This window comes from Carettochelys insculpta, chromosome 31 (genome assembly GCF_033958435.1).
Source record: "Carettochelys insculpta isolate YL-2023 chromosome 31, ASM3395843v1, whole genome shotgun sequence".
Classification (NCBI taxonomy): domain Eukaryota; kingdom Metazoa; phylum Chordata; order Testudines; family Carettochelyidae; genus Carettochelys; species Carettochelys insculpta.
In genome coordinates this window covers 14,653,990-14,676,764 of record NC_134167.1, presented here as the reverse complement: position 1 = coordinate 14,676,764, position 22,775 = coordinate 14,653,990, and the positions used below count along the sequence as shown (strand labels likewise).

The 22,775-nt window shown below is 53.4% G+C and overlaps 1 protein-coding gene across 4 annotated transcripts in view; it reads right to left on the bottom strand.

The window, feature by feature from the left end:
- LOC142004355 (uncharacterized) overlaps positions 1-22,775 on the bottom strand; it is a 44,657-nt gene that overhangs the window by 6,900 nt on the left and 14,982 nt on the right. For 3 of the 4 annotated variants that reach the window (XR_012642984.1, XM_074981949.1, XM_074981950.1), the window contains exons 1-2: positions 9,319-11,300; positions 689-889 (exon numbers count right to left, since the gene is read on the bottom strand). The exons of the other annotated variant lie outside the window; for it this stretch is intronic. Coding sequence is in view for 2 of the 3 variants with exons in the window: in XM_074981949.1 (XP_074838050.1) it covers positions 689-889; positions 9,319-11,266 (2,149 nt within the window). In the remaining variant the exon portion in view is untranslated. Of the gene's footprint in view, positions 1-688; positions 890-9,318; positions 11,301-22,775 lie in introns of those variants that run through there. 4 annotated transcript variants of the gene reach the window in all.

The following is a 22,775-nucleotide window of genomic DNA, read 5'->3' as shown; positions in this document are numbered from 1 at the left end:
AGGGCCAGGCTGCTGATGATTAGGGAGCCGGGTATGGACCAAGCTCATACAGGAAGTCTGTGTCGGGGCAGGGAATTGAACACAAGTCTCCTGAGACTAAGTTCAGGGCCTGAAATGCCAGAAGAGCTCTGCTCACGTTTATCTATGAGAGAGCCCCCCACCACCCAACCCCAGGGAACACTCACAGAGCGTGAGCTGCCTCATCACCCCCCTCAGCCCCAGAGCCCAGCCCCTCCCACTGGCAGGAACCAGCATGTCACTGAGATCAGCCACAGCCAGGAAAGGACTCCGGGAACCGCACCCTCCTCCCAGGGGTTCAGCACACTGGCACCGGGTACCCTGCAGCACTGACAGCAGCCAGCCCCAGCCCCACAGCTCTGGTACCTGCCGTTCCCGTCTGCGCCCTCCCACTCACACCTCCGGCCAAGGCAGAACACGGCCAAGCTGGTGGGGAAGCACATGGAGACCTGGGCTGTGGGACGGGCAGCTGCACTGCCATGACCCTGGACCTGCTTCCCCTGGGAGGGCCCGTGGAGGGGCCAGTCTCTCACACAGGAGCCAATGACCACTGGGACTGACACTCCTGACACTGGGGCCGGGGGGGCAATGAAGGACCCTGAACCAAAGCCAACCCAGCTGCTGCAGGGCCCACACAGCCTCCAACACCCCAGGGGACAGGGATCCTCACCCAGCCAGCGCACGGTCTCATAAATCTCCCGCATCACATCCCTGTGGAGGGCTCTCTGCCCCGGGTCCAGCAGCGCCCACTCCTCCTCCGAGAAACACACAGCCACCTCCTCGAAGGTCACCGGCTCCGCCACAGCCATTTCCTCTCTCCGTCTCTTTGGGGCAGGGGCTGATCTGGAGCAGGACCTGGGCGTTCTGCAGCCTGGCGGGGAGAAGGGCAATTGGAGACACTTCAGAAGGGGCTTTAAACCCTTCCACAGCCCCAATCTCCCCACACTCGTTTCCCATTGACCGACATGGCAGACTCTGACATTTTGAGCAAATGCTTAGGAAGGGTTATTACTAGGGCTGCCAATTAACTTGGGTTAATGCCTGTGATTAACGCAGGGCAGAATTAACATGTTTTAACGCCGCCTCACTTGACAGCTGGGGTTGCTGGAGCGGCTCCACCGCACTCGCAGCCAGAGCTGCTGGTTCCCTGCTCGGGCTAGGGTCCCACGACTGCAGGAACACCAGGGATTCTTGCCCCAGCCACCTCCCAGCTGCGGGCCTGCTCCTGGCCAGTCCCACGGCTTTGGGCTATCAGTGCCACTCCACGCCCCCAGCTGACTCCCAGCCAGAGGGCTGTCCCTGTCTGGGGTCCCACGCCCAAGCCAGCTCCCAGCCATGAGTCTCCTCCCAGCCAGGGTCCTGCATCTGTGGGGCTCTGCACCCCAGCAAGCTCCTAGCCCACAACCATGGGACCCCAGCTGGGGGCAGCCCCAGTGCTCTGGCCCCCCCATGGGATTGCCAGCAGATGATGATGCTCCAGGCCTGGTCCCCTGTGGCAGGGGGAAGCCAGTACTCCCTCATTGTGACCTGCCCTGTGGGGCTGCCAGCTGGTTGCCTTCCTGACTCAGCTCTCTGGCAGACGCGTGGTCTGTGTTTCTATACCACTGTGAGTATATGCGTACCTGCACTGTTACACACTGTGTGCGTGTGTTCTGTGTGCGTTTGTGTTGCTACACACTGTTTTGTGTGTGTTTGTCTTGCCCATTGTATCATTATTGTTTAACAGCTCGATTCATTGCGCAATTAAGTCCTTAACTTACCAGGGAGGTGGGTTAAGGGATGGGGATGGTGGGCTTTGGGAGTGTGGTAGGTCATGGGCTGTTGGGAGTAGGCTGGAAGGTGCAGGGGGGTGTTGTGAGCAGGCCAGGCCAGAGATAAGAGGGTGCTGGGAGCGGGCCAGGCCGAGGGGGCAGGGGGGCTGCAGGTGACGGGGGAGCTTTGAGACAGAGGAGCAGGTGGTGTCAGGTTGGACTGAACCAGCCCGATCCTCCCTGCCATTTGCCATGTGTTACTTCTTCTTGCTCACATGGTCCTCCGCAAGCCCCGAGCAGGGGTAGCAGCAGCGTCAGCAGCCCACGGGCACCAGGCGGGCAGCGCAGACCCCCATGCATGACAGCAGGTGGGCGGACTGGGCGGCTTCTGCCCCCACATTCTGCATGAGGGGAGGGCCAGGGATACTCAGGTCCCTGCCTTATTTTGGATAATCCAAACAGCAAACAAACCATGATTTGGGCACCAGCATCCAAGGGAGTGTGACCCTTATGTCACCCCAGGGAAGACAACCCTGTCAGAAAATCCCCCACTGCCTGATGGGTAGGTTCGGGAGATCCAAAGGATATGGGATTAAACCCAGACAGAAAATCTGGAGTGGAGACCCTAAGGTGGTCAGCAGGGAGGATTCGTCAAACCTGCTCTCCGGCATCTCCTTGCAGTCACCTCAGTTCCAAACGTACTGACTGTTGTCTCTCCTTTGGATTCAACTGGGGCGACCGAGAGGGGGACAGTGCCTCTTGGGCAACGCATTTACTCCAAACACTAGCCCAGGCAATGCAGTGTGTAAGAGGGTGTCAAATGGAGAAGACGCTCCATCCTTGCTGATAGCATGGAAACAACATGGGAAGTGACAGTTACGGGTTCTAAGCCCTCCTCAACTGGCAAAGAGGACACCACCACAGGTCACTTTCCTCAGTGGGAGGAGTCATTGCGCTCCACTCGTCAGCTACCACCCACCTCAAGCCAGGCAGCCCTCAGTCAACAAGGTGCTGATCCGCCACATCTGGCTTCCTCATTGGGTGCATTGGGACAGTCCAAATATCAAAAAGTAGATGTAAATGAAGTACCCACCAAACAACAAAATAATAAATCAACTTGCCTCCGGCTCGGTAGCTGGAATGTGTAGACCATGCGTCTGGGACGTGAATCTACCCATGACCTTACAAACACTGACTCAATATGCAAAACAGCAGTCATCAATCAACAGCTACACAAACGGAACATTGACTTCTCTGCTCCCCAGCAAACCAGGCCGGCAGATGTTGGGTCAGTGAAAGAAACCAACTACATTTTCTTTTGGAAGGGCTTGAGTTCAGAAGAACGCCACCTCTACGGAGTTGGATTTGCTGTTGGGAACAATCTGCTGAAATCCTTCAACACACCCACAGCTGAATTGGAACGTATTATATTCCTGAAGCTCTGCACCAAGTCAGGATATGTCAACATCATCAGTGCTTAAGCACCCATGTTGGCGTCATCCGCAAAGACAAGGTCCACGCATTATAATCTTCAGAAAGTTATTGACTCCTTTCCAACTGGCGAACAACTGTACATCCTTGGCAACTTCAACGCAAGAGTTGCACGCGACCATCATTCCTGGCCCATCTGCCTCGGTCATCAGAGTACTGGGAAAATGAACAAAATGGTCAAAGGCTTCTCAAGTTCAGCTCTTAGAATCAGCTCTGCATCACTAATTCTTTCTTTAACTTGAAAGAGTGTCATACGGTTTCATGGCACCACCCCAGATCTGGTCACTGGCATCAACTTGACCTTGTAATGGCGTGCAGGAAACATCTCAACACCATCAAAATTACATGCACGTGTCACAGCACAGACTGTGACACTGATCACTCCTTGATCATCAGCAGAGTGAAAAATCGCCCAAAGAAACTCTACATGACAAAGGAATGCCATAAGCCAAAAATAAATACCTTCAATACCAGAGATGCGCTGAAATGCTCTGTCTTCACAGATGATCTTACTCGCAAAACGGAACACAAACATGACCAACAGACTGTTGATGAAACATGGTCTATGCTGGGAGATGCGATATATGAATGTGCCAAATCTGCCTTTGGAACATGTAAACTCTCTAACAAAGGCTGGATTGATGAAAATGCTGATATTCTTAGGCCTCTTCTTGAAGAAAAACACCAGGTTCATCTGAACAACACAAAGAACCCATCTCAAAGCATAAGAGATCAACTTCGATGTGCAAGATCGGTTCCTTCAGAGAGAATCCAGGCGGTGTGTGAACAAGTACTCGGCCGACCTATGTTCTAATATTCAAAAGGCATCTGATCTGGGTGACCTGAAGGATTGAAGAGGGCACTCAGCCCAAATGTTACCAAAGTCGCCCCACTGAAGCATTTCAATGGACAGGTGATCACAGACAAGAAGCTGCAGATGTCCAGATGGGTGGAACACTACTCAAGTCTTTATTCCCACGAGCGTGCAACACAAGCTGAACTTGACAACCTCAGCCCAACTCTTCCAGAAATGTCTGAGCTAGATGCAGGGCCTACGGAGGAGGCTCTTTCCCAAGGTCTTGATGCTCTCTCCAAAGAAAATGACAGAATTCCAGCTGAAGTCCTGAAGGCAAACAAGGCTGTGCTCCTCCCCTTCCGCTGCGATTTACTCCTAAATGTTGGAGAGTAGGAGGTGTCCCACAGGACATGAAGGATGCAAATATCGTACTCTATAATAACACAGGCAACAAGGGTGACTGCAACAACTACAAAGGCCTCTTGTTACTGAGTCTCACAGACAAAACATTTGCCCGTGTCATTCTCAAACGCCTCCAAAAACTCGCAGATGGAGTCTATCCATAAGAACATAAGAACGGCCATACTGGGTCAGACCAAAGGTCCATCCAGCCCAGCATCCCATCTGCCGACGGTGGCCAATGCCAGGTGCCCCAGAGAAGGAGAACAGAAGACAATGATCAAGTGATTTATCTCCTGCCATCCATCTCCTGCCCTTGTTCTGAGGGCTAGGGCACCATACTTTATCCCTGGCTAATAGCCATTTATGGACCTAACCTGCAAAAATTTATCTAGCTCTTTTTTAAACCCTAATAGAGTCCTGGCCTTCACAGCCTCCTCGGGCAAGGAGTTCCACAGGTTGACTGTGCGCTGTGTGAAGAAAAATTTCCTTTTATTAGTTTTGAACCTACTACCCATCAATTTCATTTGGTGTCCCCTAGTTCTTGTATTATGGGAAAAGGTAAATAATTTTTCTATATTCACTTTCTCCACACCATTCATGATTTTATATACCTCTATCTTATCGCCCCTCAATCGCCTCTTTTCCAAACTGAAAAGTCCCAGTCTCTCTAGCCTCTCCCCATATGTGACCCGTTCCAAGCCCCTAATCATCTTAGTCGCCCTTTTCTGAACCTTTTCTAATGCCAATATATCTTTTTTGAGGTGAGGAGACCACATCTGCACGCAGTACTCAAGATGTGGGCGTACCATAGTTTTATATAGGGGAAGTATGATATCTTTTGTCTTATTATCGATCCCTTTTTTAATAATTCCTAACATCCTATTTGCTTTACTAACTGCCGCTGCACACTGCGTGGATGTCTTCAGAGAACTATCCACTATAACTCCAAGATCCCTTTCCTGATCTGTCGTAGCTAAATTTGACCCCATCATGTAGTACGTGTAATTTGGGTTATTTTTTCCAACATGCATTACCTTACACTTACCCACATTAAATTTCATTTGCCATTTTGCTGCCCAATCTCTCAGTTTGCTGAGATCTTTGTGTTACTGAGATCCAGAAACACAATGCGGCTTCAGGGCTGGCGGGTCAATGATGGACGTGATTTTCTCACTTCCACAACTACAGGAAAAATGCAGAGAACCAGGAAAGCTGTTATTCATAGCATTTGTGGACTTACTAAAGGCGTTTGACCCAGTTAGTAGGTCAGGACTATACAGAGCATTAACCTAGATTGGCTGCCCACTGACCCTATTCAACTGCAAAACATCCTTTCACAAAACCACAAAAGCAACAGTGCAATATGATGGATCTACATCGGAACCATTTGCGATGAACAGTGGAGGGCAAACAAGGGCGTGTTCTTGCCCCTACCCTCTTTGGCACATTCTTCTCTGTTCTACTAAATTGCACATTTCAAAATTCAGACAGCGATGTATTTCTCCACATTAGATTGGGCGGCTCTCTCTACAACCTGGCAAGACTCAAGGACAAAACTAAGGTCAAGAAAGTCCTCATCAGGGAACTCCTCTTCACAGATGATGCCGCCCTCGTCGCTCGTAATGAAGACACGCTATAGTCACTGATGGATTCTCTAGCCAAAGCCTGCAAGTTGTTTTCCCGTGTTTTTGTTTGCATGAAGAAAACTGTGGTATTCATTCAAGGTATACCTCGGCGACCCAACATCATTCTGGATAACAGCCTATTAGATGTGGTTCAACAATTCTGTTACCTTGGATCTACTGTCACTGCAAACCTATCCATGGACAAAGAACTGAACATCAGAATCGGGAGGGCAGCTACAATTTTTGGCAGACTTACGAAACGAGCATGGAACAAGCCTAAGCCGACAGTGAAAACAAACATCCTAATCTACAAGTCACGTGTCCTGAGTGTCCTGCTATATGGTTTTGAGGCATGGACCGCTTACTCGAATCAGAAGAAAAAACTGAACAGCTTCCATCTTCGCTGCCTTAGCAGAATTATGACTATCAACTGGCAACATAAAGTTTCAAATGCAGATGTCCTGTCAAGATGTGGCACGCCCAGCCTCATAGTGATCCTCAACAGCGGAGGACCACAACAGCTTGTTCACGTGAGAAGAATGGGTGATGAACGTCTTCCCAAAGAAATCCTCTTCGGTGAATGGTCAGGTGGGTTGAGAACAAGAGGAAGACCAAGGTAAGATTCAAGGATACATGCAAAAGTACCAGGAAAAAATTCAACATTCATCCAAAACCTTGGGAATCTACATTTGGCAACGATCGCTATGACAGGGCACCTCATTCTTTGATAGTATATGTACAAGCCACGCTAAAGAACTTCGAGAGTTTTTCCTTCTAAGACAGAAACCAGAATTCGGAAATAGACTGACAGGCGGTTACGCCAATCGACCGTGCAAATCCAGTATTGGACGGCTAAGCCACGAAGGGCCACAGAATTGCACAATTAATTGTTTTAATCGCTTGACAGCCCTAGTTATTACATAAACAATACACACAAGTCGGATCCTAAATCCACATCATTTCTCTATATTCAAGGCTGAAGTTTCAAGATTACTGCAACCTGCAACAACGGGATTTGGTTCTGAGCACCCAGCGTTTCTGACGAACAAGAGCTCCCCTGCCCCAAAGACATAAGTGCACACGCCCCCTCTGTCAGGCCTGCGTAAGATGGCCTGGTTGTGCACTGTCTGCCGTCATGGCAGGGATGGGTGGGGTGGGGGAGGCAAAGAGACCCTGGAACTCAGCGCTAGGACCGAGGGGGCAGCAGGCTGAGCCAGCCCCATTCACTCAGCCGAATCACGGGCGGGGGAATTGCTGCAGTGTCACAAGCAGCTGCTCTCAGAGTTCGCTGCCCACACTCTCAGCAAGAGAGGGCGTTGCACTGCAGCCCTGGCCCAGCAGCTGGCCTTGAGTAGCTTCTCCCAGCGCTGCAGGGAACCAGGCAGAGAAGCCACCATGTCCTGGGCAGAAAGGGACAGTCAGCCCCTCGACAGGGCCCCCATCCCGTCTGTCCCCGGCCCAGGCCACGCCTGCCCGTCTGACCCAAGCCCTGCCCCTCCAGTTGATTTGTTCCCTCCAGCCCCACCTCTGCCCCCTGCTGTGACCCTGCCCACCCCACGCTGTGATTAGCCCCTTCTACTGCCCGTCATGCGCCAAGAGCTGCGCCTGGCCCCACCTGAGGGCAGCGGCCACAGCAGCCAGTACTGAGCATGCTCGGTGCATCCCGAGGAGCAACAGCTGGGGGGGGGGCCTGAGCAGCCCCCTGCAAACCAGAGACACCCCCAGCCTATGTGCTGCTCCCCCCGAAGTGCCAGCACCACTCCCTGCTGCCCTGCCCCTCTGCCACCAGAGCCCAGCACAGGCCTCCCCACCCAGCACGGGGCGCCCCTGGAGACAGACCCAGCGACTGCCCGGGGAGCAGCGAGAGGAACTGCACAGAACCAGCTGCTCCGGCTCAGCCACTGCTTGGGGCGCTCAGTGCTCACCGCTGCCCTCGCCCGTGGCCAGACAACGCCCAACTCTTGCCAGGCATAAAAGGTGCCAAGCTGCAGCAGAGGTGGGTGGGGGCTGAGCGGGAAGCAGACACCGATTGGTGGGGGCGGGGACCCAGCGGCGGCTGTAGGAGCCGTGGACAGTCACGTACCTTTCAGTGGACGCTGTATTAAGATGCACCTTTGTATCGCCCCGTAGCTTTTTAACAGGCCACAGACTTTTGTGCCTTTGTCTTCACCTTTACGTTGGTTATTTTATAGTCATAAGACACTTTGTGCCGGATTCCATATAGGACCTAAGACCCCACCTTACCGCGGTATTAGCCTGGAAACCTTGCGCTGCCTGGGTGAGGAGGAGTGTGAGTGAGATGCACCCGGAGGTGTGAATGTGGATGCTGAGAGAGTTACCCCCGGAGCCGCCTGTCTGCACAACAAAGACTTGGTGGCTGAAGGACAATGAGAGCTGGACTCTACAGCAGTGACCCACCCAGAGAGGAAGACCAAGGTAGGTGATGAGTCACACAGAAACCTGGGGCCTTGGCAAAAGGTCAAACCCATCTGCCACTGACTGGTGACTCCCAGTGCCTGGGGCAGTGGGACCGAACCAGCACTATGGACTAAGAGCTATAGAAGACGTGTGCCCCACGACAGAGCTGGGTTCCTCTCCTTGTCAACATCGGAGCATCGATCCGGATCAACAGAACCTGGCACCACCCTCACCTCTAGTCCGGCTGGCCAATGCATTAGAGCGAGCAAAGACAAAAGGGGGAGGCAGGGAGGGGCTGAAGAGGAAACAAGGTGGGGGACAGGTCTCTCCCCTTCCCAGAGGGCTGCGCTGGGGGAGTCCCTGGCTGGGCTGGGGATGCTGCCCACCCAGGGAGAGGCTGCTATGAAGAGCCAGACTGGCCTTGCTGGAGATTCCCCTCTCTCAGCTGCAGCCCAGGCTATGGGTTCTGAGCCCATCCCCACCCACCCCCCCGCCCGGCAGCCCCAGAGGCTCTGGCCAGGGCCAGGGGCTCCCCACAGCATCCCATACTCGTTGCAGCCAGCGAGTCCCTTTCTGCAGTCCCAGAGCCTGGGGGACAGGGAGAGATTCTGTAGTCCCCCTTTGGCTCTGGGGTAACCATATTTCACCATTCCAAACACAGGGCACTTAGTAAAATTACTTGGACTTCAGCGAGTTCAACTGCAATCAGATCTAGGCAGTACAAACATTCAGAACAACATTGAGTTTACTAAGCGCCCATTACAAAGACACTGCACTATAATAACTATTAGGTAACAAATTGCAAATATCTACTTACAATTAAGTGGCGTCTGCTCTTGAGACGTGTCGGCCTTGCCCTCATCGTGCTGTCGTCCCGAGTGCGGTATTTCTGGCTGACTGCGTTTGTCTTGTGAAGCAATTTTTTGAAGGATCTGCTTGTTTCTCAGCAACTTCTCATAAAACGCAGCACAGTCTAGGTCAAAATTCACTTGCACCAACAAAATGGCCTTCCTGGTACAATCACTGAGATGTGATTTTTCAGGTGACCAAACTGCATTCATGACTGAGAAGACACGTTCAACAGGGGCTGTGGTGCCTGGCAAACACAAAACAAACTCGACCGCCTTTGCCAGATTGGAGTATTCTACTGCCTTCTTGTCCATCTCCTGAAAAACTTTCCGCCACCTTTCAGAAATGGGGGTTTTCTGCATGTTCCAGTCGGCCATGTGACAGGAAATTATTGGTTTTGCATTTCTCCATTCATCAAAGAGACGATTCTCATCTATCAAACGTAGGGTGGGAATTCTTGTGCAGCAAATGGCAACACTGCTCTGGATATCGTCCCACACCGGCATGCTTCTCAACAGGGCCCACTCGAGCTTTTCCGTGCACTCAAAGGCAGGTTTCCAGTGCCCCAAGTACATCAGAGACGTTGAATAAAAATTATCAACTGCATCATAAAATTCCTGTTCGTTCATTTCCTCGCCCTCAACCAAAGACTGCAGCAGGACCTTTGTGTGTGATGTGACAAATCTTTCTCTGAGCCTCTCTGCTAAATTATTTTGAAGGGCACGAATATGCAATGCAACTTCTGTAAGTGATGCGTCACTTTTCTCGATTGCTTCTGCTGTCTTCTGAAAGATGCCTATTTGCTTAGTAGCAAAAGCAAGCCACAGCTTTGTGCAAGGGTCGTCAAAGACTTTCTTGAGCAGTGTTGGGCATTTGTCTTGAGAGAGAAAATATGCCTTGAGGCCATCAAAAGTCAACAGAATTCGTTCTAGCGCTGGACCAAGAGAAAGGAATTGGGTGCTACTGTGCTCTCGCAATTTGGAATACTCAAGGTGGACAAATTGGCAGAACTCTCTCAATTCTTCAACACGCACAGAGTAAATGTGAAAGTATTTGTAAACTTTCAGAGCAAAGGACTCTAAATCAATTGGAAGACAGTCGGCTGCCGCTTGCAGGCAATTGTGAACGACGTGAGCACCACAACCGATACCAAAGATCTTTTTCCCTAGTTTCACTTGCAGTTTCCGCCATACGTGGTTGTTCCCAGCGCATTTAGCACCACCAAAATTTGCATTGGCGGTGTTGGCACAGAGCCCAACAAGCTTTTCACCAAGAGAATGTTTCTCAATTAACTGATACAGAAATTCACACTGCACCTCAGGAGTTTCACACGGCAGAGAAGAAAAATCAATAATTTTGGTGTGTATCCCACTATCTGGATGAAAATAGCGCACGAGAACAGGGAACAGCTTTTGACCCTTTTTGTTTGATGCATCCACACACAGTGTGATAAACGAGCACTTTTCCAAATCACACTGTAGTTCTTCTGTCGACAGTGGAGCTAATACACTGCGAATTATTGCTTCAGATTTTGAAGGTGCAGACGAGAACTTGGGTTGGTGAAGGTTTTTAATCACCTGTGAGGTACAATGACTTGATCTGAAACCGTGTCCATGGCGCACAGAATGGTAAGCAAACAGCCCCTCACTTGCATGTGTTTGATCAGCGCCTGTGTTTTGCTCAACCAAAAATTCCGAAACTCTTGGCGTTGCACACTGAGTTCGTTCAGCCCTTTTGTGTTTTTTTGTTCGAAGATGTTGTGTGATGTCATCCCGGCCACCATGAGCAACGGAAAAACATCCTCCACCTGTTTGACATATAACCTGACTGTCGTCACTGTCTGAGGAGTCCTTTTTCAAAAACTTAAACTGTTTCTGTCGGTCACCATTAAAAGAACACACACATTTGTGTGCCATTTCGTCATGGGGCTGGAGCCTTGTAACACTTCCCAACCAGTACTGATCCACGTTTCGCAGATAAACTGCTGCCATTGATACCTATCAGAAATTTGACCAAAAATGAACGTTGGTGTGAGCACACTAAGATTTATTTGCACACTTATGTTACAAAACTTCTACCCACTCCATGTTTACCCTTCCTTTGGTTTCAGAACAACAGCCTTTTGGTGAAATCCACCGCCAAATTAATACCTGTGGGATATATTTGAGAGTTCCCAAGAGGAACGAGTGAAAAAGACAGGAGATCAAATCACGAATCGACCCAGCTGCACAGGTTCTATTTGCCATATTTACAAGCTGCAGTTGCAGATGGAGGTGGCTGCTTCTAGGGAACCCGCAAAAGTAGCTGAAGCGCAGGGCCATGTATCATTGGTTTCACCTTAAAAAAAAGAGCTGGGGGGAAATTAAATACAACAGGAACCAAATACGCTCATGTTTACAGGTACGGCAGCCTCCCAGTTGTCTATGAAATTGAAGTTTTCAAGGATTTGTTGGAGCAGATTCTTCAGAACCCCCCTAAAATGCGCCTCAGAGGAGTAGTAATGCTAGTGTGTATCCTCGCAAAGCAAAGCAAGCAGTCCTGCAGCACCTTAAAGACTAACAATCGTATCTATTAGGTTGTGAGCTTTTGCGGGAAAGAAAAACTGAAGTTTTCTCTCTGTTCTGCTCCAGCACCTGAAGTGGGTCTCCCCATGAAAGCTCATTACATTATTGTTCGTCTTTAAGGTGCGACAGGACTGCTGGCTTTGTTCTCCCCCAAGTGAGTACATCAATTCAGCCAGCAGCACTTGCTGAAACCATGAATTTTGGTTGCCTGACAGCTGAGATGGGCTTAAAAATGAGGACACGGTGCTCCGGCTATAGGGGAGCCTTGTTCCCTGAGGGCTCTGCCAGCCATGGGGCTGGGTCCTCCAGCCCTGCGGCTCTATGGGCTGAGTGAGCACTGGGGGCTGGGAGCAGCTTCGACCCCCTGCACCAGCAGCAGAGGAAAGAACACCAGGGCTGCCTGCACCACCGGGGGGAGCAGCTGCCCCAGGGCTCAGGCTCAGCCTCTGACTTGGCCGGGGGCAGGGAGATAAAGGGCCGTGGCTCTGTCCCCTGTCCCCTCTCCATGGGGCAGAACCCCAGTGCATCTCTGGCCCTGGGCCGTCTCTGCTGCCCACCACCCGGCCCCTGCCTCTCTCCTCAGCTGAGCAGCCTGGGAGCGCTGCAGAGTCCTAGGCAGGCTCAGCCAGGCGTGTGGGGGGGGGCAAAGAGTTACGGGGGCTTGGCTGGGCCCCTCCAGGCAAGTGTGTCCTGAGGGAGCCTGGCAGAGGGAGGCCCTGGCTTGGCTGACTGCTCCACTCCCAATGAGCTGGAGCGATTCCCCACGCCAGGACCAGCCCTGGATGTGCTGATAACTCAGCCTGGCAAACACAGTTACCCTCCAGCAGGGCCAGTGAGTGCAGCCAGGAGGCAGGTGGGGGGCACGGAGTTTCCAGGGGGGAGGTGCTGGGCCGTGAGGTGGCGGGAAGGAAGTGCGTGTTGGGGGACTTGGGAGCAGGGGGTTCTGGGCAGCTGAGATGGAGCTGTGGGCGGGGGAGGTGGGTAGGGGGCCACGCGTCTGGCAGAGCTGTATGGGGCTCTGGGTACAGGCAGTCGGGGGTACTGACAGAAGGGGCTGTCCTGTGGGGCATGGCATGGGCCTGCCTGTGAGGGAAAGGCCATCCCGGCAGGACAGGTCCAGGCAGCCAACACAATTGCCAGTCTGTAAATAAAGCCCCCACACTGGTCTGGGTGGAGCCTGGCCCTCCCTGCCCTGCCCCTTTGCCTCTAGGAGCCCCTTGCTCTGGGGACTGACCTCCCTGAGCTGGGTTGGCCTGGACGGCTTTGGCTCCAGCTTCATGGGACAGCTGGCCCCGGAGCCCTGCAAGCCCAGCTGGATGGGCTGGGCCCCACCTCCTGCAGCCAGAGCTGGGGAGGCGCTAAATTGCTCATTGCGATGAAAAGTTCAGTTAGGTTTGGGGTCCAGTGCAAGGACCCTCCCAGCACTCTCTAGAAGAATTCCACCGAGACTTTAACAATCTGCACCCCACCATCAACTTATGCCTCGACCACTCCACAGGAGAAAGACATTTCCTGGACGCTACAGTACGAATCACCAGAAACCCACTGACTGCCACACTCACCCACATGCCTCCAGCTTCCATCCAGCACAGCCCACACGATCCATCGTTCACAGTCTAGCCCTGAGATACAATCGCATCTGCTCTGATCCTACAGAGAGACTGAAAACTTCAAGACCTCTGCCAAGCATTCATAAAGCTGGATTACCCACCAGGAGAAGTAAAAAAATAAAATCGACAGGGCCAGACAATACCCAGAAACCAACTACTCCAAGATCGGCCCAAAGAAGCCAAGAACAGAACACCCCTGGTCATCACCTCCAGCCGCCAACTCAAACCACCGCAGCGCATCATTAAAGACCTACAACCCATCCTAAATCATGACGCCACACTCCAGAAGGCCCTTGGTGACAGGCCTGTTCTCTCCTACAGACAACCTCCGGACCTTATGAGGATTCTCACCAGCAGCCACAGGCTATATCATAATATTAGTCCTGGAACTTTTCCTTGCAACAAGCCCCGTTGCCAACTTTGTCCACATATCTATTCTGGAGATACCATCACTGGACCTAACCATGTTAATCACGGAATCACAGGGCACATTCTCCTGTTCCTCAGCTAACAGCATATGCCATCATGTGCCAACCATGCCCACTCATCATGTACGTAGGACAGACTGCAAACACTCTTCAATGAAGAATGAATGGACATAAAAGAGGCATCAAAAACCTCCAAATACACAAACCCACCAGGAAGCACTTCAGTGGACCAGGCCAGGCTGATAAAGACCTGAGAGTTTGTGTTCTACTGAAAAGGGACTTTAACAACCGTCAACTCTCTCTCTCTCTCGAATACCAACTAACAGGGTAGTCTCTCTGTCCTGTGTGGCAGGCATTGGTTGAAGTGGGGGTGGTGAAGGGACAAAACCCTGCTTGGTCAGCCTGCCCCCCAACATACCGAGTTTGGATCTGTGGCACTACAGTGAGGCCAGACTGCTGGGGAGTGGCAGCTGGTTCAGCCTGGCTGGGATGGGGAGTATGGCAGACTGGGGGGTTTAGTTCCCTTGCATGGATTTTAGGGGTCTCAGTGTTGCTCCCTCAGTTTCCACAGCAACAGCGTCAAATACTGAGATAGCGATGGGAATTTGGGGTGTGACTCACTGACTGAGGCTCTCCCTGCAGCCTCCCATGCAGGCAACAGCTGATAAATGGCCCATGTCCTCTCTAATCCCAGAAGGGAGGGACAAGACTTACTGCCCAGGAAGAGAACAGAGAGAGGATGGGGCTGGCTGGAGGGGTGAGGGAGGCTGCTAGATGTGTGGGTCAGTCTGGCCTGGGCTTGGGGTGAGTGTGGGTGGGGTGTCTCGGTCCTAGCCCTGGGCTCCCTCACCCCAAGGTGCATGGTATTGACTGTCCTTGTGTCCTGGGCCGACAAGCCTGTTTTCTGCTCTATCCCTGTCCACCAATGCAACTTTTGTTCTCCCTGTTGGCCGAGAGTCACCGATGGGGAGCAGGGCTCCTTGACCTCCCACGCTTGGTGCCAGTGATTTCCTGGAAGGTGGGGAAGGGACCCAGCTGAGCATGAAATCACCCCCCCCAGAATGGGGCTGCGAGAAAGAGAGGTGGCTGGATCCTGCGCCAGGGCATTACTGCCCCACAGGACCCCAGCCCTGACTCTGCCAATGGGCAACAGAGGCTTCTCCTCCCCAGGGCGCACACTGAGAATGCGAGATTGAGTCCTGCCTCTTTCCGCTGCTGCCCCACAGAGGGGCACCCAACACGGTACTCCTGCCCTGCTGTGCCTTGGGCATGGGGGTGCAGCTTGCGAGTGGGGGCAGGGGACCCCGGAGATGGGCACTGCAACCTGCCGGCTCGCAGGCACACGACGCTTCAGGGATGAAGGCTGCAGGAACCCTGCCCAGCCGCGGAAGAACACGAACGCAGCCCCGCGGAGAAGAGCGGTGGCCCTGGCACTAGGGGCGCCTGCCCTGCATGGGGGGGGCTCCCCAGCCGGCCCCAAACAATGGGCCACTAGCAATGGGGCTGCTGCCCCACGCAGAAGGGGGCCAGGAACAGGGCCGGTGCCCTGCACGTGATCTCCCGGGGCTCCTGCCCCACAGGCGGGGTGTGGACTCCCCGGCAGCGCTGTGCCCCCAGGACGGGGCTGCCTCTCCCGGGGGGCTCTCCAGCTGCAGGCGGAGGGGAACCGGGCACCCCTCGAGCTCCGCGCACCGGCCGGCCGGCACAGCGCGCAGCACAGGGCCCCTACGCGCTCCCGGGGGGGCGGGGCGGGGCGCTGCTCAGCCCGTGCTGCGGCCCCGCCCCCGCGCGGTCGGTTCGGCCGGCGCAGCACACGGGCGCTCGCAAGGGGCGGGTCAGACCCCTCCCCCCCCGCCCTCTCCTCTGCTCACCGCGCCAGCAGCTCCGGCTCCGCAGCCGCCCCTCGGGCCGAAGGGCGCATGCGCGGCGCGCTCAGGCCCAGCTGCTGTGGTTGCTGCCGTGACCGGCCCTGGGCCGGGGGGGGGAGGGGTCGGACACGCCTCCCGGCTCCTGACAGGCAGTAGAAGTGGCCAATCAGAACAGGGGAGGTGGGGGCTGCGGCGGGGGCCGCGGCGGGGGCCGGGTTCGTCCGGGGCAACGCGCAGTCCCGCGGCGCCCGACCGATGCTCTGCAGCCGGCGCTCTCGGGCAGCGGCTTTGCGGGGGCGCTCTTGTGTCGGGAGGGGGAGCGCCGTGAGAGCGGCCGGGGGCGGGGCTAGAGGGGGGGCGGGAGCATCGGGGGCGGGGCCGAAGCGCGGGGGGCGGTTATGACGCGGAAGGGGCGGGGCTGCACTGGAGGTAACCTCTGAGCGCGGGGGTGGGAGTTCTTTCCCGCGGGCGCTCGGTGACGTCGGGCCGGGGGCGTGTCCCCTCGATGCTCCGCCCCCCCGCCCCGGTCCGGGCGGGGCGGGGCGGGTTCCGGAGCGACTCTCCGGGAAGGGGGGGGGGTGTCCCCCAGCCGGGGCTCAGCTCCCCGCTCGCTCCCCGCCCCGCCCGGCACAGCACGGGGAGGGGCCAGTTTAGCCATGGCTGGAGACGCGTCTCCCCTGCAGCTGCACTGCCCCCGGTGCCGCACGGCCGGGGCCCCCCCACACGCGTGGTGCCCAGCGCACCGCCACCCTGCTGCAGTCCCACAGCAGCCCAGCCCCAGCACACGCAGCCCTTCTCCGCCCCACTGCCCCACACGCTGGTGCCCGGCCCGCTCCCCAGCCTGCTGGGGGTGCGTGTCTCCCCCGCTGGGGCAGCAGGGTGGCCAGGGCTGGTCCTGGGCTAGAGAACAGACCCAGCCCCTCAGAACCCACTTAGCGGGACGGGCCCAGCAGCCCCACCGTGCTACCTCCCCTTTGCCAGTGCAAAGGGCGGTGGGGCGGGCTCGGCCCAAGCCGAAGACACATTCTCGACACCACCTGCCTTGGCCGCCAGCCCCTCTGACCTCTTGGGACTCCACCCAGTGGACTCCATGACCCCCCAGCCTGCTCAACCTGTCTGGGAACTTGGGGCACTGGGCTGATCTAAGCCCCTTCCACCCACAGCAACAACAGCCCGGGTCTTGTGTCCCTCGGGCCAGCTGCTCTGTCCAGGCCCTGGTTGGCCCTCTGGGTGGTGGGCGGCCGGCCCCTCTTTCCTGGGCTCGCCCAAGAGGTGATCCTCTCTGTCGTACAGCCAGGAACTGGTCTCTCTGGGACCCCCTCTCTTTCTGGGACTCCCTCTCTCTCTGGGACCCCCTCTCTTTCTGGGGTTCACTTTCAAACTTGGCCCGGCTGTTTGTGAAGTCATCCGCCATCTTCCCTGCGCTGTGTGGATACGGGCAGCCGGTCCTTGAGCCACACCCTCAGGTCAGGTGAGCAAATCTCGTCGAATCATTCCAGGACCATCAGCTTGACCAGGTCCTTTATGGACTGGACTCCCACCCCGAACACCCACTTTTGGTAGTATTGCATCAGGCGGGAGGCTTCCTCTGGCCTCTTCTGCGCCTCCTGGAACTTCATTTTGTACATCTCCGGAGTCAGCGCGAACTTATGCAGCAGGGCCTGTTTGACCCATTCATAGTCCCCAGGCTGCAGCCCCTCCAGCTGGTTGAGCACCGCTACAGCTTTCTGGCCCAGCAAGGGGGTGAGGTGCCGGAGCCATTCAGCTGGGGGAACCTCGTGCAACTCGCAGGCTCGCTCAAAGGAAGTAAGGAACCCATCCAGGTCCCCCAGGTCCTTACACTGGGCCAGCACGCACATCTCCAAGTGACTGGCCACCCTGAGCCACTTGGCCCTCTCCCTGCTTACCGCAGCTGGGGCCTCTTGGCATCTCGCCTCTGCCACGGCCCGCTCATGCTCCCACTCTCGCTCTCTCTCCTCCCACTGTCTCTCTTGTAGCTGGCGCTCGTGCTCACGCTCTCTCTCTCATTCCTGGTGCTCACATTCTTTCTCCTGTTCCTGGGCTTCCAGTTCCTTTAATCGCACCTTGAGCTCCAGCTGTTGCACCTCTGCCACAGGGGACTCCACCCGCGATGGACTACCGCTAGCTGAGCACAACCTGGTGGGCACCATGTCTTTCTGACGGCGTCGAGCCCCGGCTCCTGTCTGAGATCTGAAACTCTCCCAGGGGGTGACTGGCCACTTCGTGCCGGGACAGGCTCTGGCCCCCTGGATCAGTCACTCTCTTCCAGCTGGGCAAATCAGCTGGGCCTTGGTTGCATTCCCCACAGTCAGGCCCCTCTCTCTGCACAGCCCTGCAAGGTCTGCCTTCAGGAGTCGGCTATAATCCATCTCCCTGCTGTCTCCCGGGGTATCCACTCACCAGCAGAAGCTGCAGCATTGCACAGCTCCCAAGAATTGCTCTGTTCCACCTCCGGCACCTCTGGCTCTTGTGAGGCTCCTTCCTTCTCCTGCGCTCAGTCAGCCACTGCTGGGAGCTCATCCATGGGTGCAGTGCATCCCACTCCTGACACCAGTGTGATGGGTTCAGGGGTCCCCAAGCACTGCACCCTGTCCACAGGCAGGAGTGACTCTCACTCAGCCGGTAGAACAGGAAGTTTGTTAGGTGACAGAGGCCCAGCTTCTCACAGAAGAGTCAGTGCAGCAATCAGAGACAGTCATTCCAACCCACGCTGGGCAAAGGAGCATGAGGGGTGCCCTTCTGGGGTGTAGCTTCCCATGTAGCCAGGCTGGCTGCCTTCCAACTCTTTCTCCCCCCAGCTTCTAAGTGCTGCCACTGATTCAAACCCAGTTTGGCTCCTCCACGCTCTTTGTTCAGGTCAGAGGTGTTACCTGCCAGCTTCGGGTACAGCCCCAGGGATCATCCTTAGCCACTGTGAGCTGCTCTGCCTGTCTCACACACTAATGCAGCCTGAGTCTCACATGCACTCCCCTCACTCCATCACGGTACTCATTCCATCTCATTGTTTCAGGAACAGCTCTGCTATGAATTGAGCCTGAAAGGACTGATGACCCATCCAAACATAATACTGCATTTGACATTCTGATCTCAGCTAAAGAGGTCATCAAAAACATCAAGGAGATGAATATAAATTCTTGTCCAGGTCAATCTGGGAGACCTATGTCTTGTGGCCCCAGATGGCATCACAATGGCAGGGCTTTTTAACACCCAGCTGATTACTGTCAGAATCATACATGGTGTGAAAGTGTCTTTCAGTACTCATCCCCCAAAACAATGGACATAGAGGCCTTCAAAGAAGTGAGAAACTGGAGACCTATTACCATCAGCTCTGTTGCGTTAAGGCTCTTATTGAGAATTCTGACAGACAAGCAAAGACATGGCCCTTAAACTAATGCCAAAGGGATATTATCACTGCACCAGGCTACTCCAAAAACCTTAAGGTCCTGCACTCAACAGTGGCGCAGCCCAAAAAAGACCAAAAGTCATAAGGAGTTGTATTTATTGACACTGCAAAAGCATGTGATTTGGCATCCAACAATCATGAGGGTGCCGTGACAGTGGGGCCTCAATGAACACCTTGTTGACCTGACTGGTGATTCCTACAAGAACTTCCAAAGACATCTGGATGTTGAACAGGAGCTCACCGCAGACCTTAACACAAAAGTGGGCATAAAACAGGGAGACCTAATTTCTCCACTGCTGTTTAACCTGGCACTTAATCCTCTGATTTCAACCCTAGAAAAGGATGGCTTGGGATTCTCATGGGGATCACAGAAAATCACAACACCATTGCATATGATCCAGTGATGCTGAGTGATACATGGGAAGGCATGAATACCAACATCAAAATACCTGAAGCTTTCTACAAGGTTCAAGTCAAAAATACCACAGAATTGATCTAAAACCAACTAGTTACTTATATATAATTAGCAAATGTGACGCCTGGAAAAATCAACCAAGATGAGGTGAATATGATCATGCCAGGTGAGTTCAAGAAATAATTGGGACTTGACCCATGGATGGGTTTTGCCACATTGGCATTGGCAGATAAGCTTGAAACCTGGCTAAGAAGAACCAGCAGCGCACCTCTGAAACCATCGCAAAAGCTTGTGATGCTCAACACCTTCACTGTACCTAGAATCATCTACTTTGCTGATCATGCTGACTGTAGAAAGAATATGCTGTCTTCCTTTGATGACAACATAAGGATGAAAACATTTACCAGCTGATACCTGCAAATAGCTTTATTTTATGCTGGGGTCGGAGATGGTGGACTGGGAGTAGTGAGACTGGCCAGCCTAATTCCCTCTGTCCAGGCAAGATGGCTGCACAGAATCATTCACTCTGGGGATGAAACAACACAAGCTATTGCATTGACTAACAACATAGAAAAAGAATTCCAGAATCTCTGAGTAGCTGTTGGGCATAGCGAGGACGAAATCCCCAAAACAGACGCAGTACTCATTGACTGCAAGCTACCATACTGCATTCTGGAAACCTTGAACTAATAGGAAACACCAGCACCTAAAGCAATATATCCCCAACCATGAATTCTCCCAAAGGAAGAACTGACAGTGCCAAGGTAGCAGAGTGCAACATTACCACAATGATACCATCAGTAATGACTGGCTGCAGTTTCATCGAGGGATCTCTGAAGGCCAGCTCCTGACTGTTCTCAAATTGAGATCGAGCATACATCCCACCAGAGAACATTTAGGCCGTGGAAAGAACAAAGCCATTAAATGCTCACACTTTGCATCACGAGTCATCATCTCACATCCTAGCACAATGTCCTGCAATACAGGGAACTCTCATGTGAAGACACAACAAACTTTGTGACCTACCAGCGGGTGAGCCGCAAGCTAGGCGCAAGCTGGCGCTTTGAGGTGTAAAACTTCAAACTTGCTGCATGGGAGGATTTGCTTAAGGAAATGCTTCATCTGCACTAGTGTAGACAAGCCCAAAGGGTGTGCAAACACACCACATAACTAGAAAAGGAAACTCACTTGAGTTTTAAAAATAGCCGTTTATTCCATCTCAGTAACATGCATAATCCTGGCTCACTAACTTGTGTGTGTAACTCGTTTCCTTTAACAGTTTACTCTCAAACTTTGCTTTCATTATTAATAAATCTTTACATTTAGAATTGGCACAACACGCTATTTTGGGTAAGAACTAAGGTATAAATTGATCTGAACATGTGGCTGGTCCTTTGGGATTGGGAGGACCTGTCTGAATTTAGTGAGATTGGTTTTCATAACTTCTCATCTGTGTAAGGTGTGGTACTGGCTGTGGCACAGCAGAAACTGGAGCACTTAAAGGAACCATTTGTGTGTCTTCTTGCTGGCCGGTTGGCAAGCAGAAATGGTCTTTTTGACGCCCTTATAGCGGAGGACCCGTCTTGGGCTGTAAGAAGCCATGTTCCTAAGCAATCTGCCCTGATTTGACCCTCTCAACAGTGCCCCAGAAACACTCACATATTCCAATAAGGTCTTTCTGACTTTTGGGTTCTCCAGTGTGATAGAACCTATGAGCACTGACTAAACCTTTCTCTGCTTGAGCTACATCAGTTACACATAACAAGCAGTCCTGGGCCACATCAGAAACACCTCACATTTCACCCGACAGACATTCAATGAGGTATTAGCTCTCAATCATAGAATGTTAGGACTGGAAGGGACCTTGAGAGCTTATCGAGTCCAGCCCCCTGCCCTTATGGCAGGACCAAGTACTGTCTAGACCATGGGTGTCCAACCTTTTGGCTTGCCTGGTCTGCACTGAGTGAAGAGGAATTGTCTTGGGCCGCATATAAAATATGTAATATAGTTAATGTATATAAATCACATAATAATGTTAAACATTTACGATCTTGTGGGGCCACATTACTAGCTGTCCAGGGCTGCATGCGGCCCACAGGCCACAGGTTGAACACGCCTGGCCTAGCCCATCCCTGATAGACATCTATCTAACCTGCTCTTAAATATCTCCAGCGATGGAGATTCCACAACCTCCCTGGGCAATTTATCCCACTGTTTGACCACCCCGACAGTTAGGAATTTTTTCGTAATGTCCAACCTAAACCTCTGTTGCTGCAGTTTAAGCCCATTGCCTCTTGTTCTAGCCTCAGAGGCCAAGAAGAACAAGTTTTCTCCCTCCCCATGACACCCTTTTGGATACCTAAATGAATGTTTTCCTGCAGTCAGAGCAGCTCTAGGGGTTCTCTTGTGTGAACTGTCTGATGTGAAATGGGGTGTGAGCTCGTCTCATACAATGTTCCATGTAACTTTTCCCACGTGCGCAGAATGAACTGTGTTATGGGCACCAATATGGAATTGGGGTGGAACACATAATCTCGGTGCAGAGAACAAAAGTCCTGGGGCGGGGTTTGGGGCTCAGGGGGTTGGATTGTGGGAAGGGGGCTCAGGGAGGGGCAAGGATCTGGGAAGCAGGGTTGGCTGACTCAGGACTGAGACAAAGGACTGAGAGGGATGTCTGGAGAAGGAAATGAAGGTTCCAGCTGGGATGTGCTCTGAGTGGGTGGTGGATGAGGGTTTGGGGGTGCAAGCAACCATAGGATTACAGCAGGGAGAGAAGACTCTCTTCAGCTCTTACTTCCCCAGCACAGCTACTCTTATGAGGAGAGGGGAAAGACGCACCTCTCCTTGCCATGGCAGCGCTGGGGCTGGGGCTGTAGCATAGCTATCTCTTCCCCACTTACGGCAGGCCAGGGCTGGGGCCAAAACTAGAAGATAAAGGCATCTCTCCATCCACAGCACTAGCACTTGGGCAGCTCTGAATATAGGCTGATGCATGACCACATGGCCACACAGCTTAAAGGGAACTCAGGTGACAGGTTTTCTCCTCTATGTGGATTCTCTGATATTCCCTGAGCTTTGTGTTCTGACTGCAGGTTCTGCCACCGTCAGAGCAGCTG